Source organism: Pleurodeles waltl, chromosome 6 (genome assembly GCF_031143425.1).
Source record: "Pleurodeles waltl isolate 20211129_DDA chromosome 6, aPleWal1.hap1.20221129, whole genome shotgun sequence".
Lineage (NCBI taxonomy): Eukaryota > Metazoa > Chordata > Amphibia > Caudata > Salamandridae > Pleurodeles > Pleurodeles waltl.
The window spans coordinates 720,203,405-720,217,913 of NC_090445.1; the positions used below are offsets into that span (position 1 = coordinate 720,203,405).

The 14,509-nt window shown below is 45.4% G+C and overlaps 1 protein-coding gene across 1 annotated transcript in view; it reads right to left on the reverse strand.

Annotated features, from left to right (window-relative positions):
- Nucleotides 1-14,509, reverse strand: part of SEC23IP (SEC23 interacting protein) — a 216,400-nt gene that overhangs the window by 12,846 nt on the left and 189,045 nt on the right. Inside the window, exon 19 of the mRNA XM_069239230.1 lies at nt 1,278-1,383. Coding sequence (XP_069095331.1) covers nt 1,302-1,383 — 82 coding nt within the window. The 3' untranslated portion in view covers nt 1,278-1,301. The remainder of the gene's footprint in view (nt 1-1,277; nt 1,384-14,509) is intronic.

The following is a 14,509-nucleotide window of genomic DNA, read 5'->3' on the forward strand; positions in this document are numbered from 1 at the left end:
GCGCTTGTGCAGTCGACCTAAAAAGCTGTTTACAGATGGAGAAAAGGAGATTCTTCCAGCAATTTCCTATGTGGACAGGACAAAGCTTGGTGAAATAGCAGCAGAGAAGTTTAAAACGTTACCCCTCTTTGACACCTCAGTTCACCATCAAATCTAATCCACAGCTTAAAATGGGAAAAACCTGTTGGAATCAACACGTAGGGTGGTCCTTCAATGTGTGGTGCAAGGGCAGGCTTAAAAGTCAACTTGTTAAAAGTGGCATATTATGTGGACCCCTTGTATAATACACCAGGAAGCTCTGGAAGTCCGAAACATAGATGGTGAACTTGAGGATGTGCTGAATTCATTAACACTTGCCCACAAGAGCTTGCCTGTTCACAATCTGATGAGCAGAAATGGGAGCAGAACATGTGAGATGGGCTCTTTGATTTTGCTGTACTGAAGACAAGTACCACTCGAGACAAGAAGTAGAGCACAACCCGAGGAACGCAGTAGCAAGAATCCATCCACAAATTGACCACCTCTGCAGAAAAAGAGGCATTGGTTCTGAAATATGTTATCCAAATTTGCTAAGAAAATTATGTTTTGTGCGTTGAAAACAAAGCAGAACGGAACATTTATGTGTAAGCTTTTCTTGAAGACGTTTAGTTTGAACACAGTCGGTCACTGGCATTTAATATTATTCACATATTTTATTTATTATTTAATATTATTTACCCACCCAAAAAAATGATTTGCCACACAGGATCTGGTGGCGGGAATGGTCGTCGACCATCCTGCAAACCACATTCCAGAAACTGAAGTTCGGGGTGGGGGGGGTGGGGAGGGGTGTACTGGAGCTTGAGGGAATTTACCCCTAAAAAAAATTGTCAAGGGGGCTTGGCATACACATATTTTAAGACCTCTGCGAGATGAGCTGCACTCACAGGTCCGGTTCTATCACAGCCTGGGGACTCCGACGCTTGCGTTATTGAGAGTCGCTGTGAAGCAATAAGGCTCTTCTCTCTGGGTCTGAAAGTTCTGCAGCGCACTTCCTACACTCAGGCGATTTCCGAGGTTGCTGGCCCGATGACATTTAGTCGAGGTAATTGTGTTGCAAATACCGTTTAAGCGCATCGAAGCAAAAAACTTAAAACGAGCCACGTGATGGTAAGAACCAGTGATTAAATACTTTTAACGAACGGGAACGCGAAGTCAACAGTGAAACCAGTCGAATTTTACAAAATCCCTCTAGTCAAGTCTGAACAGTTGGACAGTCGGGGGTGCACAACACTTACTGGCGTGTGGAGGCGCGCTCTGCGTCAGTGCAGCGTCGGCTCGGGGCTCACGTTCATTGTCTTGTAAATCTCTTTCAAGAGTAAAAGAGCAGTGTCTTCAGATTCCCTGGTGGAAAATGGAGGAAGGTTGAAAAATAGCGTTTTTACAAACGTTTCCGTTTTACCATCACAATTAAAAGAGTAGCAACATAGATACATCAACAATATCAAGAATAAGTCCAATTACATTGACAGCGGATCAAGGTTAATATAGGATACTTCCACTGCACATCTTGTCTCAGTAGGAGCTCAAGAACAAACGCGGCCAAAAATTATACTTATGTTTAACTCCTGAAAAGTGAGCCCAGACTGCCCTCTGGTGGGCAATGTACCTATGGACTCATCGCACGACAGCATTAGTATAGTGACAGAGGTCCACCAAGCACTTTCCCAGTGGGGTAAAGCCGGTTAAGAAAGGTCAGCGCCGCTCCTGGTGCCTCTGTCACTTTCCCCAGATCCTCCGGGATTAACTAGAAGCAAACACGGGGAGACAGAGAGGGAAGGTAGGGAGAAAGCGATCAATGAGGGGAGAAGAGAGAGAATGGGTAGCTAGAAAGAGAGGTTGTGTGAGAAGACAGACACGTCTGTCTGTCAGGGCTGCTTTTGATTCTTCAGTCGGCCCTGCCGTGTTCTTGGTATTTGTAAAGCAAGCGGATGCCACTAGTAAAGGCTCCTTGCGTGCATGTGCACTCACACAGTTCTGGCTCGGTGGGTCTGTTGTATAGCTAAAATATACCTATCCACAGTGCTTTAAATGGGAAAAAATAAATGCAGGTACTCATTAACATATACTAGTAGTGTGGTGGGTGGGGCTAGGGGCGGGGCTAGGAGCAAGACATGGGATACTTTGACTTATATACCAGTTGCAGCACATGCCAAGGCCCATGAGAAATGTGTTTGAACAAACAAAACAAGTTAACTCGTTAAACGAAATGTAAGCGAAACACAACGCTATTTATCTTACTGGCATACATATTTGCTGTCGTTTTGCACAATACTATATATTCTTGAACGTGCACACAGAAAGAAACATGCAGAGGCGCACACCCAAAGCATTCCACACAGTCCTCCTTAAAATGCCCCGATTCTCTCTCTTTCATTCGATTTTCTCTCACACAAAGACACACACACACCAGCAGGCAAACACACATACATAAGCAGACCCCCGTTCAAGAGACTCAGGTGGGATCAAAGCCATTTTAAACTTTCCTCCCATGGCTTTCTTAGTTGTCACTGTCAGCGGGGCTTCCTCAATTCCTGTGTTTACACAAAAGCACACGAGTCTGTAAATGTGATTGACAGCACAGGGCCTGAATGGACCCTGTTCTGACAAACACAGCGTGATTGTAAATACCCAGACATTAGGCACATAATCACCACTGAATAGCTCAGCGCGGGTCAGTTTAGGGCGACAGAAGCACCTTTGCTGTCAGAGGCGGGTTCAACTCTGAGAGCCTAGTGCTCACCAGCACTAGCAGCTAATGAGCCTACCTTTCATGAGTACCGGTACTCTCCTTGGCAGCAGAGAAGTGCCGGTACTCAGAGTGAAAAAAATAAGTAGTGCCGGTACTCAGTACCTGTGAGTACCGGCCCATTTAAAGCACTGCCTATCCAACAAAAAGCAATCCTGTCTGAGTGGTGATTATCTGTCGACGGTATAACTGTTATGAACTTGAAGGTAACTGAACCACGTGTCATCATCTTCTCCCCAGCATCTTATCCACCGAGGATAAGAAGATCAATACCAAACATTGGCGAGTACTGAACAGGATTTGCAACAAATTGGAACAACCTTTGTTCTTATTTAAGCGTATCTGCAACATTAGAGATATGATGGTACACCCTAAACAGAAGAGACATCCCTGTGTGAGATGCTTGCATGTCCTTTTATTAACAAGACCGAATAAGAAAATAAGTTACTTACCTGTAACTGTAGTTCTCCAGTATTGCAATCATTCATAGATTCCCATGCTTGAATCCTTCCCTGTCGCTGAGATGGGAGGCCCACAGAACCTTTAGAAATGCAGTGCAATGAAAGGTACAGACTGGAAAGGCCCTAGGCCTCAAATTGGATGCTGTGTCTGTGTTTATGTTTCTTGCTTGACAATAGTGTAGCAAGATGTGGACTGTTTATTTCTGAATTTTACTCTTTGTAAAGAACCTGATATAAGAAATCCTCCATAATTCAAGGTCCTTCTGCTTGCACGCAGTATTGCATTCATGTAGAAGAGTTCATTGTGGTTTATGTAACTAGTTTGTTCTAACATCTAAGGATATTAGGTCAGAAGGGGTGAATCAATATTCGTGTAGTGAGTTAGTGGTAAGGTGATATTTATGTGACGTTTAAACTGTGAAAATGCGATTTGAAGGAGCAATGATCATACCATGCCGGCTTTGCTGTTCTTAGCAACTTCTATGCAAGAACACTGTACATAAACCCTTGGATTTGAGGGTGAGTTCTTTCCATGAGATGTCTTACTCATTTTGCTGCACGTTTCAGAGTTGCCCATTAATCTTACTTATTTCTATGATAGCCTTCATGGCAAAAGATTTCCATGTAATTCTACTACTATATATGAACTTACCTTTCTGTATTGTACTTTAACATTTTTGTAATAAAATGTAATGGTTTTCCTAAATTCTAATCTCGATCCCTCATTTTTGAGTCAGCCTTTCCTTACTGGCTGTATTTTTCAATGTTTTTTCAAAACTTCTCTATGGAGACATATTGCCTCATGGACTATGAGGTTATCACCATCTCCGGTCCGCCCATTTGGACGTGCTATGTAATACAGATTTCTTAGAGTCCTGCATGCCCATGGGTACTAAGGGCATTCATAAACTGTAATAGTGAGAATGTTATTTAATCATGTGCCTTTGCATGCACTTGCAGTTTGAACTATACAGGATCGACAACACAAAAAATCTACACCCATATAGATGAACATCAAAGTATCATTTGGTGCAAAAGAAGTTCTACTAAAAACAAGTTACTCACCTTTGGTAACGCCTTACCTGCTAGAAACTTGTTAGCTGCAGATTCCTTACCTTCTCAATGTTCTCCAGGTGTCTAGAAATTTGTCGTGAGCAGTACCCCTGTCCCCTGGTAGGTGGCGTCAATAAGCTCTGCCTGGTGTCATCTGCGTTAGAAGTGATGTGCGCAGTGCCTATATAGGTGCCACCCCAGTGTGCGGACATCAGTTTCTTTTCATGACTTTCCACACGAGGAGCACGGCGTCACAAAGAACACTGACCACTGGTGTAGAACACTAAGGCCTCGAAATGGGAAACCACCCTGACCCTATAATCTGCTCGCAGATGAGAGAACGGGTGGGGTGGTAAAGAATCTGTGGCTAGATAGAGTCTTTACGAGATAAGGCGTTATCAAAGGTAAGTAACCAGTTAAATCGGATAGAGAATTCTAGCCACATATCTCTTACAATTTGAGTAGATAACAAAACAATACCTCCCAGGAGGTGGTTCTGTGAGACAGATTTTAGAGTAAAAGGTCCTGCAGGACTGAATGGGCAAAGTGCCCATCCCAGCAGACCTCACTGTCCAGGTGATAATAAGTGGTGAACATGTGAAAAAAGTTCCATGTTGCTGCCTGACAAACGTCCAGGACTGGAACCTCGTGTGCTACGCAGTGGTCCTAGCTTTTGCTCTTTGGAATGAGCACGCAAACCCTCAGGGGGTTGCCTTTTGGCCAATGCATAGCATGTATTAATGCAGAGCATGATCCAATGGGAGTGGTTCAGTTTCTGTATGGCCTTTCCCTTCTTCGCTCTGCATATTCCACGTAGAGTTGGTTATCCACTCAGAACACTTTCATGCAGTCAAGGTAGGACGATAACCCTCTTTTTGGGTCCAGATAGAGGAGTCACTCCTCTTCCTTGGAGGGATATGGCAGAGAGTAAAAAGTAGGCAAGTTGATGGATGGCCTACATGAAATGGGGTGATGACTTTCGGTAGAAAAGAGGCCCTAGTACGCAGCACCAGCTTGTCTGGATAGATGCTCAGATATGAAGGCTTTTATAATAAAGCCTGAAGCTCACTGACCCTCCAGGCTAATGTTATTGCCACAAGGAAGGCCATCTTTACGGTAAGAAGCCTCAGGGGACAATTATGGCTCAAAGAGAGCACCCATGAGAAGAGTGAGCAAAATATTACAGTCCCACTGAGGCATGATGAAGGGTGAAGGTGGAAACGTTTTGTAACCCTTTCAATAATCTGTTGACAACAGGGGATTTGAAGAAGGATGGCTGATCAGGCAGCCACATGAAGGCAGACATATTGCCCTTGAGAGTGCCCAGTGCAGAGCCCTGCTGAGCGAGAAAGAGCGAGAGTAAAGAGAAGGACCTGAGAGAAAGAAACAGAGAAGGGTTTAATCTGTTTCTCTGCACACCGTGCCACAAACGTACTCCAGTGGCAAGCATGTACAGTCCTGGTAGAGGGAAGCATGGCTACTAAAAATACACTGCAGACTTCGGGTGGAAGGTCAAAAGCTTCCAACTGTAGCCGCTCAATCCCCACGCATGAAGGTGGAATGTTGTAATGTTCAGATGGAGAACCCTGCCCTCCAGCAGCATCAGAAGATCCTCCTGAAGGTGCAGCCTGACCGGAGGACAGATAGCCATGCTCTAAAGCACTGGATACCAAACTCTCTGGGCTCAGTCCAGAGCCACAAGGATGACTTGAACCCAGTCATTCCTGGTCTTCTTCAGACAGGAGTGGTATATGAGGAAAAGCGGAAGAGAGGCCTGAACTCCACTCAAGACAAAAAGTGTCTGCGCAAAAGCCGCTTTGGAAACTCCAGCGTGCAGAACTGCTGACGTGCGTTCCCGACGGTGGCAAACAGATCTAACCAAGGCCCTTCCCACTGCTGAAAGAGACCTTGCACCACCTCCAGATGGAGACGCCGTTCGTGGTCCGCAAGGCATTTTCAGCTTAGTTTGTCTGCTCTGGGATTCAGAGATCCCACCAGGTGCTGAACCACCAGGGATATGCCCTGATGTTCCAGATATGCTGGGCCTCTTGAAAAAATGTCGACGATTCCACTCCGCCCTGTTTGTTGTGGAACAACATGACATTGGTGTTGTCCGTGAACACCTGCACTAGCCTTCCCTTGATGGAGGTTAGAAAGGCTTTCCATGCCAGCCAGATCACCCAGAGATCACAGTAGGTTGATGTGGAGCCTGGATTTCAGTGGAGACCAGAGTCCTTTGATCTCCACTTCTCCCAGATGGCTGCCTCATCCCAGGACTGACATCTGTCACCACTGTCCGATCTGTTTGGGGAAGGGAGATGGGTATACTGCTGCTCCAATCATGGTTCATTAACCACCAGAGCAGATCTTTTGCAGATCCCTCTGAGATCTGGACCAAGTTGGTGAGATTTTCCCGATGCTGCGCCCACTGGAACTTCTGGTCACACTGCAGAGCCTGCATATGCTTGTGACGTGTCACAAATAGTATGCACTAAGGCCATGAGGTAAGGCAGCCTCAAAGTCAGTATCACCGAAATCCAGGATAGAGGCTAAAACATTAGTATCATAGCCTGAATATCCTGGACTCGTCATTCAGAAGGCCAAGCCCAATACTGCACTGTCTTCAGAATAGCTTCGATGAAACGGAGCATCTTAGAGAGTCTCAGGTGTGAATTTGGCACATTTATAGTGAACCGCAGCAAATGCAGGAGGTCTGTCCGTGAGCCCGCCTTTCACAGCTATTCGTCAAGCTAGGGGTAGACTGCCCCCCCTCCAAAATCTCTGCAGATGAGGTGCAACCACCGTCATCACCTTGGTGAACACCTAAGGGGTGCTGATAAGGCCAAAGGGAAGTACAGTGAACTGAAAGTGCTTGTGGCCTACTGTGATAATACCTGTGGGTAGGCAGGACGGGATTATGGAATTAAGCATCCTGCAAGTCTAATGCTACAATCCAGTCTCCCGGATCTAGGGCAGACCACACTTGAACAAGCGTGAGCATTTTAAATTTCTTCTTGAAGAAGAAGTTGAGAGGCCGCAGGTCTAGGATAGGACGAAGGCCTCTGTCCTTTTTGGCCACCAGAAAGTATCAGGAATAGTAACCACGACCTACTTCTGGGGTCAGCATCCCTTTTACCACTTCCTTGGACAAGAGAGTCTTCACTAAATGGCGGAGAAAGGAGAGGTGGTCCTCAGTCGCACGTGGGTGGCAAGGGTGGAGGGGTGGTCACGAAAGGGAGGGAGAAGCCCCTTCGGACAATTTGGAGAGCCCACTGGTCTGATGTTCTAGACCGTCAGTGGGGAAGATGATGGCATATCCTGACTCCTACTGGGTGCCTGTGATGGAATAAGGGCAAACTAAATGGGTTTGGAAGCTGTGCCTGTCGGGGAATAGTGGGCTGGTCCAAACTCTGGCAGCTGACCCACGAGGTCTGTGGGTACCCCGCCACTGGCCACACAGAGACTGGGAGACTTGCATGTTGTGGCGGCTGGGCAGGTAAAGACACATTTAGAAGCCCCTTCCGTGGCCAAGAAAGGTGGGCTAGGTTTGGCGAGCAGCAATGGTATCCTTGAAGAGCTTTGGCGCTGAATCAGCCTCATCTCCTCATCAAGAGACAACTGCCATCAAAGGGCATGTCCAAAAACGATGCGCTGCTTGGACATCCCCTGAAAAGCCAGTCATCCTCAGCCAGGCGTGGAGTCATTAGGCCACAGACGAGGAAGCCATTTTGCCTAGCAAGTCGGTGGTGTCCAGTCTACATCGAATCACGAACTTCGTTGCATCTCTCCAGTCAGCAATAAATTGGGAGGGTACAGCCTGGGCCTCCTCTGGGACTGCTGGCAGCACCTGAGCAACCGTATCCCAAAGTTTATGGGAGTAACTGGCCCAAAATGTACGAGGTGTTCGTGAACCGAAGTGCCAGACTGGTGGAAGAAAATGTTTTCTTGCATAAGGTTTCCAGCCTCTTGGAGTCTCTGTCTAATGGGGTGGTACGAAATGTGTCAGGGTTTACAAAGGAGGTTGAGGCTATCCAGAGTAGGGTGTTGGGTAAGGAAACTGGGGTTCCCTGGGGTGGGACAGTGGGCAGTCGTCCTGTTCACAGGAGCCCCTGAGCAGAATTTGGACCAAGACCATAGCAGGATATCCGTGAGGCCTTCTTTAAATGGGAGGAGCAGTTCTGAGGGAGTCACTCCCTGCTGAAGCACCTCCATCAAGCCGTTATTTCTGACTGCCACTGAAGGCAACTGAAGGTCAAGGACCTCAGTGACCCTCCTTATCACCATTATGAAAGAGGCTCCTGCCTCCTTGGCCACAGAAGCAAGACAGATCATGCCAGTATCTGCAGAAGTATCCAGTCCGCTGGTGTCTGCCAGGTCCTCACACCAGTCCAAATTGGGATCTAGGGGCTGGTATTCTTCATGGTCCAGCAACCCTTGCAACTCCTCAATCCAAGCCCATTGGATTAGGGCTTAGGATCTCATCTGGGAAGCATGACCCCAGTCTACACCAGAGCCAGCCGATGCCCCTCTAGCTCTATGTCAGGGATGAGAATGATGGTGGTACAGCAATCATCTGCATTGGGATTGGCACAGGGGAAGGTAGAGGTGGTACGGCCAGCACCAGTACGGATCCATCAGCGGATCCAAGGGACCCAATAGTGCCGGAGCCGTCTGTGGGACCTTCATGAAGGCGCACTGGAGGGAACAGGCTGCTCCAATTTGATGTGCATGGCCTCATAACACTCACAGATTTGGGTGGGAATCAACCCTGTAGCCAGGCCTTGAATGACAATGCTCCCTCTTCGCATCGAATGACTTCGGCAGAGGGGGTGAAGTCAAAGACATCTTCAACTTCTTACTCTTCTTCTTGAGGTTGACTTACCCAAGTCGCCCGACAACTTGGAGGGTGATGACGATCTTGGACTACCCGACAGATCCCGGGACCTTACTCTCGACCCAGATGGAGACCACTGTGGCATTGCACAATGAGTGCCAGGAACTTGAGCGAGTGCTCCCTCAAGACTTTTTGGCTCAATGTGCGGCTGTCGAAGTAGGTCTTAATATTGTGGTCGCACTCGAGGCAAAGACGGTGCAGGTTCGTCACCAACACTGGTCGGTGACAGCCACTGCAGGACTTGAAGCCCGCATCCCTAGAGGACATTTCTTCTACACCTGGAAAAATGGTCTCAAAAGGGCTTTGCCAAAAGTAAAAAAAAAAAAAAAAAAAAAAAAAAAAAAACTCAGTCAAAAAGTGACTGACGGGGTAGCTGTATCTGCGCTGACTGGCGCGTAAAGAAAAGAACTGACATCAGCATCCTGGGGTGGCTTCTATATAGGCATTGCGCACGTCACTACCATCACGGACAATGCCACGCAGAGCTAATTGCTGAAACCTACCAGCAAGCAGGGGCACTGTTAATTTCAAATTTCCAGGTCCAGTCAGACAGCCTGGTGAAAATTCAAAAGGTAAGGAATCTGTGACTAGAAATCTCTATCAGATATGATCTATTGAAGGCAAGCCCCACTGAGCGAAGATGCCCAGAGCCACCTCTATAGATAGAAATTGGACTCGTGATCGTCAAGATGATGCCTGCTGATTTCACATTCCCTTACACTCAGGGAGCTGCAAGATGATGGACCATAAGGGTAATCCCATGAGGACCTCACAAAGCCGTCCTTATTACACTATAACATGGCTGTTGGGATTGCCATTAGAACTTGGACTAACTTGCCTCTGATGAAAAGCTAAAAGGCCTTGTGAGCCAGACAAAGTGCAGAGCTCTAAAAGTTGAGTTGGTGATGCTGCTCCAAAGGAGACGAGAGGCCTCCGATTTAAACTTCATTCAGGTGAACTCTCCAGGCCAGAGACAGTGTCCATCAGCTTTTCGTGGGACAGGCAAAAAGGTGTGCACACGTCAGGGTGTGATCTGCCGTCAATCACTGTACAGCCCGCAGTACCTCCCTTGATATAGAGGTGCGGTTAGAGAGGCATCCCCAATGCTGGGCTCCTTGAAGACAAAGTTCTTACCCAATTAAAAAAAAATAGTACATAATGTATATGTTTTTTGCAAAATAAACATGTATATTGATTTCACGGTTTGGGGTGAGGCTGTGCAAAATCAACTGCATAAGTGGGTTTTCAGACAAATTTATCTGACTCATATCCACACAAGAGTAACTCAGTGTAAGAGGTGAGCGACACCTGCCAGTTTTCGTTTTTTAAATAAAAAAAAGAAATAAAAAAAAATTAAAAAAGGCTGCGATTTACTTTTGTGGTTTAGAAAATCTACCTGGTTTGACTGCAACAACTTGGGGAACAGTTGGTAAAATCTTCATCACATTCTGTACCAGAAGATAAGCAATGCAAAGCACCTGTAAATGAACATGAGGCATCACATTCTCAAAGAAACTCTACACATCAGTGAGGAACGAGATCAATAATGATACCCCTGAATGGCCAATGTTTTGATAAGTTTTCCAGTTAGTTTAAGCCCATCATTGTCCAAGCCGATAGGCAAAACCTTCCAGAAATCAATCACACAGAGATTGATGGCGTTCCAAAAAGTTTCAGTGAGATGAATGTGGATAATAAAACCAACAGTAAAAATAGTAGGAGGCAGACTGGCAAGTTTATTAAAACCCTAAACTATTGTCCTAATGCAGAGGCCCTCTCCTGGATTAAAAATGAGAGGTAGAACTGAAATACATGTAGCTTCCAAAATCATACCAAGGCATCCCTAACTCCCAATGAGGAAAAGACTAGGAAAGAAACAGAACCTGAGCTTCGGATTACAATGTGTGCTGGGTCTTAAATAGACTTCAAATCCCCCGCAATCCAAGAAGGGTCCCCACTTGATGCACAGAGGTCAGATTCTGAACATGAAAAAAGCTATAGGGAAATACTTTGAAGCACAAAGTTTATATGCTACAGTAGGGCGCTCAAGTCTGAAATATCAAATTCAGGATAAAAGAAATGTTGTAATTACCAAGCTCCTAAGAAACAGAGGAGAGAACCAAGAGAAGCGTTAGAAAGTCTAGCACTGCTTCCATCCTAAGTGGGTCACCGAAGAATAACACTATGATATTTGAGGACTTCAAATAAGGCTCATATCAGGGGTTGCTTCATTTATGATAAAATAGACTGTAGATATGTGGGCTCAGGGGTGTGGAATTCCTATCGCCGGGACATCTTGTTTGGGGTCAAGGGCAACAAGTTTTTATGTTTACTTTGTCCTTGGGACAAGTAGGCCCAACCCTCTGCAGCACAAACCCTTTGGCTGCCTGTTTACAGAGAGTGGAACTCTCTGCAGTTGAGGTAATGTTTCCAAAAGATAATTCTGTTCGAACTTGTATTTATGGTTCATTATTTGAAAGCCTTCATTATTAGTGTGAGTGCTGTAAATGAATGTTTTAAGGTCACACTTCACTACTGACGTTGGTTCCAGTACAAAAAAAAACCAAAAACGTGTATACACATGTTTGAAAAGTTTTTGCTATGAGGCTAAGTGTAATGCTCCCAGAATGCTCTCTGATTAGATGCAAATGAAGTGACATTTCGTAAAATGTTTTGATGCATGCTAGTATTTCCCAAAAATATTTCTAATGGAAAATCAGTGTAACCATTTTCAACACGATTATGGGAAGCATGAAAGTAAACAAACACTGACAAAGCCAACTGATCTGACATATTTTTTATAAGTCTTTTAGTTTCATCAATGCGTGTATTGTTTTGACATGGCTTTTGTAACACTTTATTGTTGTGGGAGCTACCAGGCCCTCAACATTGTAACAAACACTGGCAAAAAAAACCCAAAACGTTTTTGAACTCTAAAAGCTCACGTTGCCACCAGTGGCATAACAAAGGCCCCGCAGCCGCCCTCCAGGGGGCCCCTTCAGCACAGCACCTGCCCTGAGTGAGTCTGGAGAGGGGGCTCCTCCATGTTCTCTGCAAAGGGGCACCCTCCAGTTTCGTTACGTCACTGATTGCCACTGTAGTTCCTGACACTGAACAAAACTACTTTGTGTGCCAATATGCTCCTTGTGGAAAAGCAGAATGCGATTACTCACAGTAAAGCCAGCCGAAAGAGAGAGAAATAGAAGTTTAATAAAAACAAAATGTCTTTGTTAACACCAGACCTAATTAGGGACCAAGACCCACATGTAGGTAGCTTTTTGCATGTCGCAAACAGCGACTTTCGCTGTTTGCGACGTGCAAAAAGCACATTGCGATGCACAAACCCAGTTTTGCGACTCGCAATTAGGAAGGGGTGTTCCCTTCCTAATTGCGACTCGCAGTGCAATGTAGGCTTGTTTTGCGAACGCGGGCGCAAACCAATCGCAGTTTGCACCCATTTCAAATGGGTGCTAACACTTTCGCAAAAGGGAAGGGGCCCCCATGGGACCCCTTCCCCATTGTGAATGTCACTGTAAAAAAAATTCAGAGCAGGCAGTGGTCCTGCGGACCACTGCCTGCTCTGAAAAAACGAAAACGTTTCATTTTTCGTTTTTGTAATGCATCTCGTTTTCCTTTAAGGAAACGGGCTGCATTACAAAAAAAAACTGCTTTATTGAAAAGCAGTCACAGACATGGTGGTCTGCTGTCTCCAGCAGGCCACCATCGCTGTGAGGGCCGCCATTCGCAAGGTGGTCGCAAATTGCGACCCACCTCATGATTATTCATGAGGTGGGCATTTGCGAAGCCCTTGCGAATCACAGATGGTGTCAGGGACACCATCCTACATTCGGATTTGCGACTCGCAAATTTCGAGTCTCAAATCTGAACCTACCTACATGTGGCCCCAAATTCTTAAAGAAAGTAGCAAAAGTGCACCCCATGGTATATGTCGTACCCATATAAAATATTTGTGAACTGTATTTTAGCATGGGTAAATACGCATGTGTAGATTTGCTCATGTGAAAATCTATTGAGCATTTGCAAGTTCATTTTCCCTCCAGCCACTTTCTTCTCAACCCTGGAAGAAGTTCTAATTCTGCCATTGTCAGGAGTAAATGTCCAACCTTTCTTATTATGGGAAAATATTAGAGAGAAGCTGGTGAAAATCTTTAAAATATGCAGGTTAGTAGGTTTGCAGACTCAAACGCATTCCAGCCCTGGAACTATTGCTTACTGCTTCCTCCAGCCCCAGTACGCAGATCTGCAGAAAGGTGGCAAAATAAGGAAATTGCTACAGTAGGGATTGAAAGTGCATGTATATAAGCCCTACTGTGGTAGTAGCCCTGGCATAATCAGAGAGGCTATTATCAGAGCTCTTACATAATGAGATTGCTGCCATAATTTGGCACCACACTACATGGCACCAAAGGGACAAGTAGATCTTTATACAGGACAAGTAGATTTGAGAAGCAACCTGTCCCCTGGACAAGTAGATATTTTAATAAATTCCACACCCCTGGGGCTGTAGAGAACACTGCCTCCCTGGCTTTCTGGGAATTTGTAACAATTTAATCAGCAATTAGTAAAGTCAGTCATATTGAACTAAAAAAAGGTGTCATCTTTTCTTCTCCCTTTTCACTTAGGAGTGGCCAACAAACCTTTGTATGAACCCAAGACTTATGAGATAGACACTCCTCAATCTGCCACTAGCTCTTATTCATTGCTCTCCTTCCTCCTTCACCTCTTCACCGGAATCATTTAGTGATACCGCTGTTCCATTCCTCCCCCAACATGGAATTTACAAACAGATATGGAAACACATCTCTAGTCTCCTCATGTCGCACTTAAGCTATATAATGTAAATAGGTGTACTTTGTGCTGCTTCTTTTCAACTTTGCATCATTTATTTCAGCCGTGCTTAGCACTATCTCATTAAAGATCTACTCCTCATGGGAACTTAAGTTTTAAATTGTGTTTTACATTATATAACCCTTGGCTGTGCAACCACATATTATTTGCTATTTCTAGGCTTGTCTGGCTTCAACCTCTTTGTCTGATGTTTGGCAGATGCTCTCAAGGTACAGTCCAAGGTCTAAAATTGACAGTGTGAGTGGGAGCCTCCTCTTTTAAGATATTTTACCTACATCTGGAAACGCCAAAGGCATGCTTCGCTTTTAAGGCTGATCTAGCCAGCTTAGATAAATTGTTCAGCAACACAGTCTTATTAATCAGTCTTATTAATCAGGTCAAGGCAGAACTCTGTATTTACAACATAAGTGTATTATAAGCACCTGAAAACGTATCTAACCAATT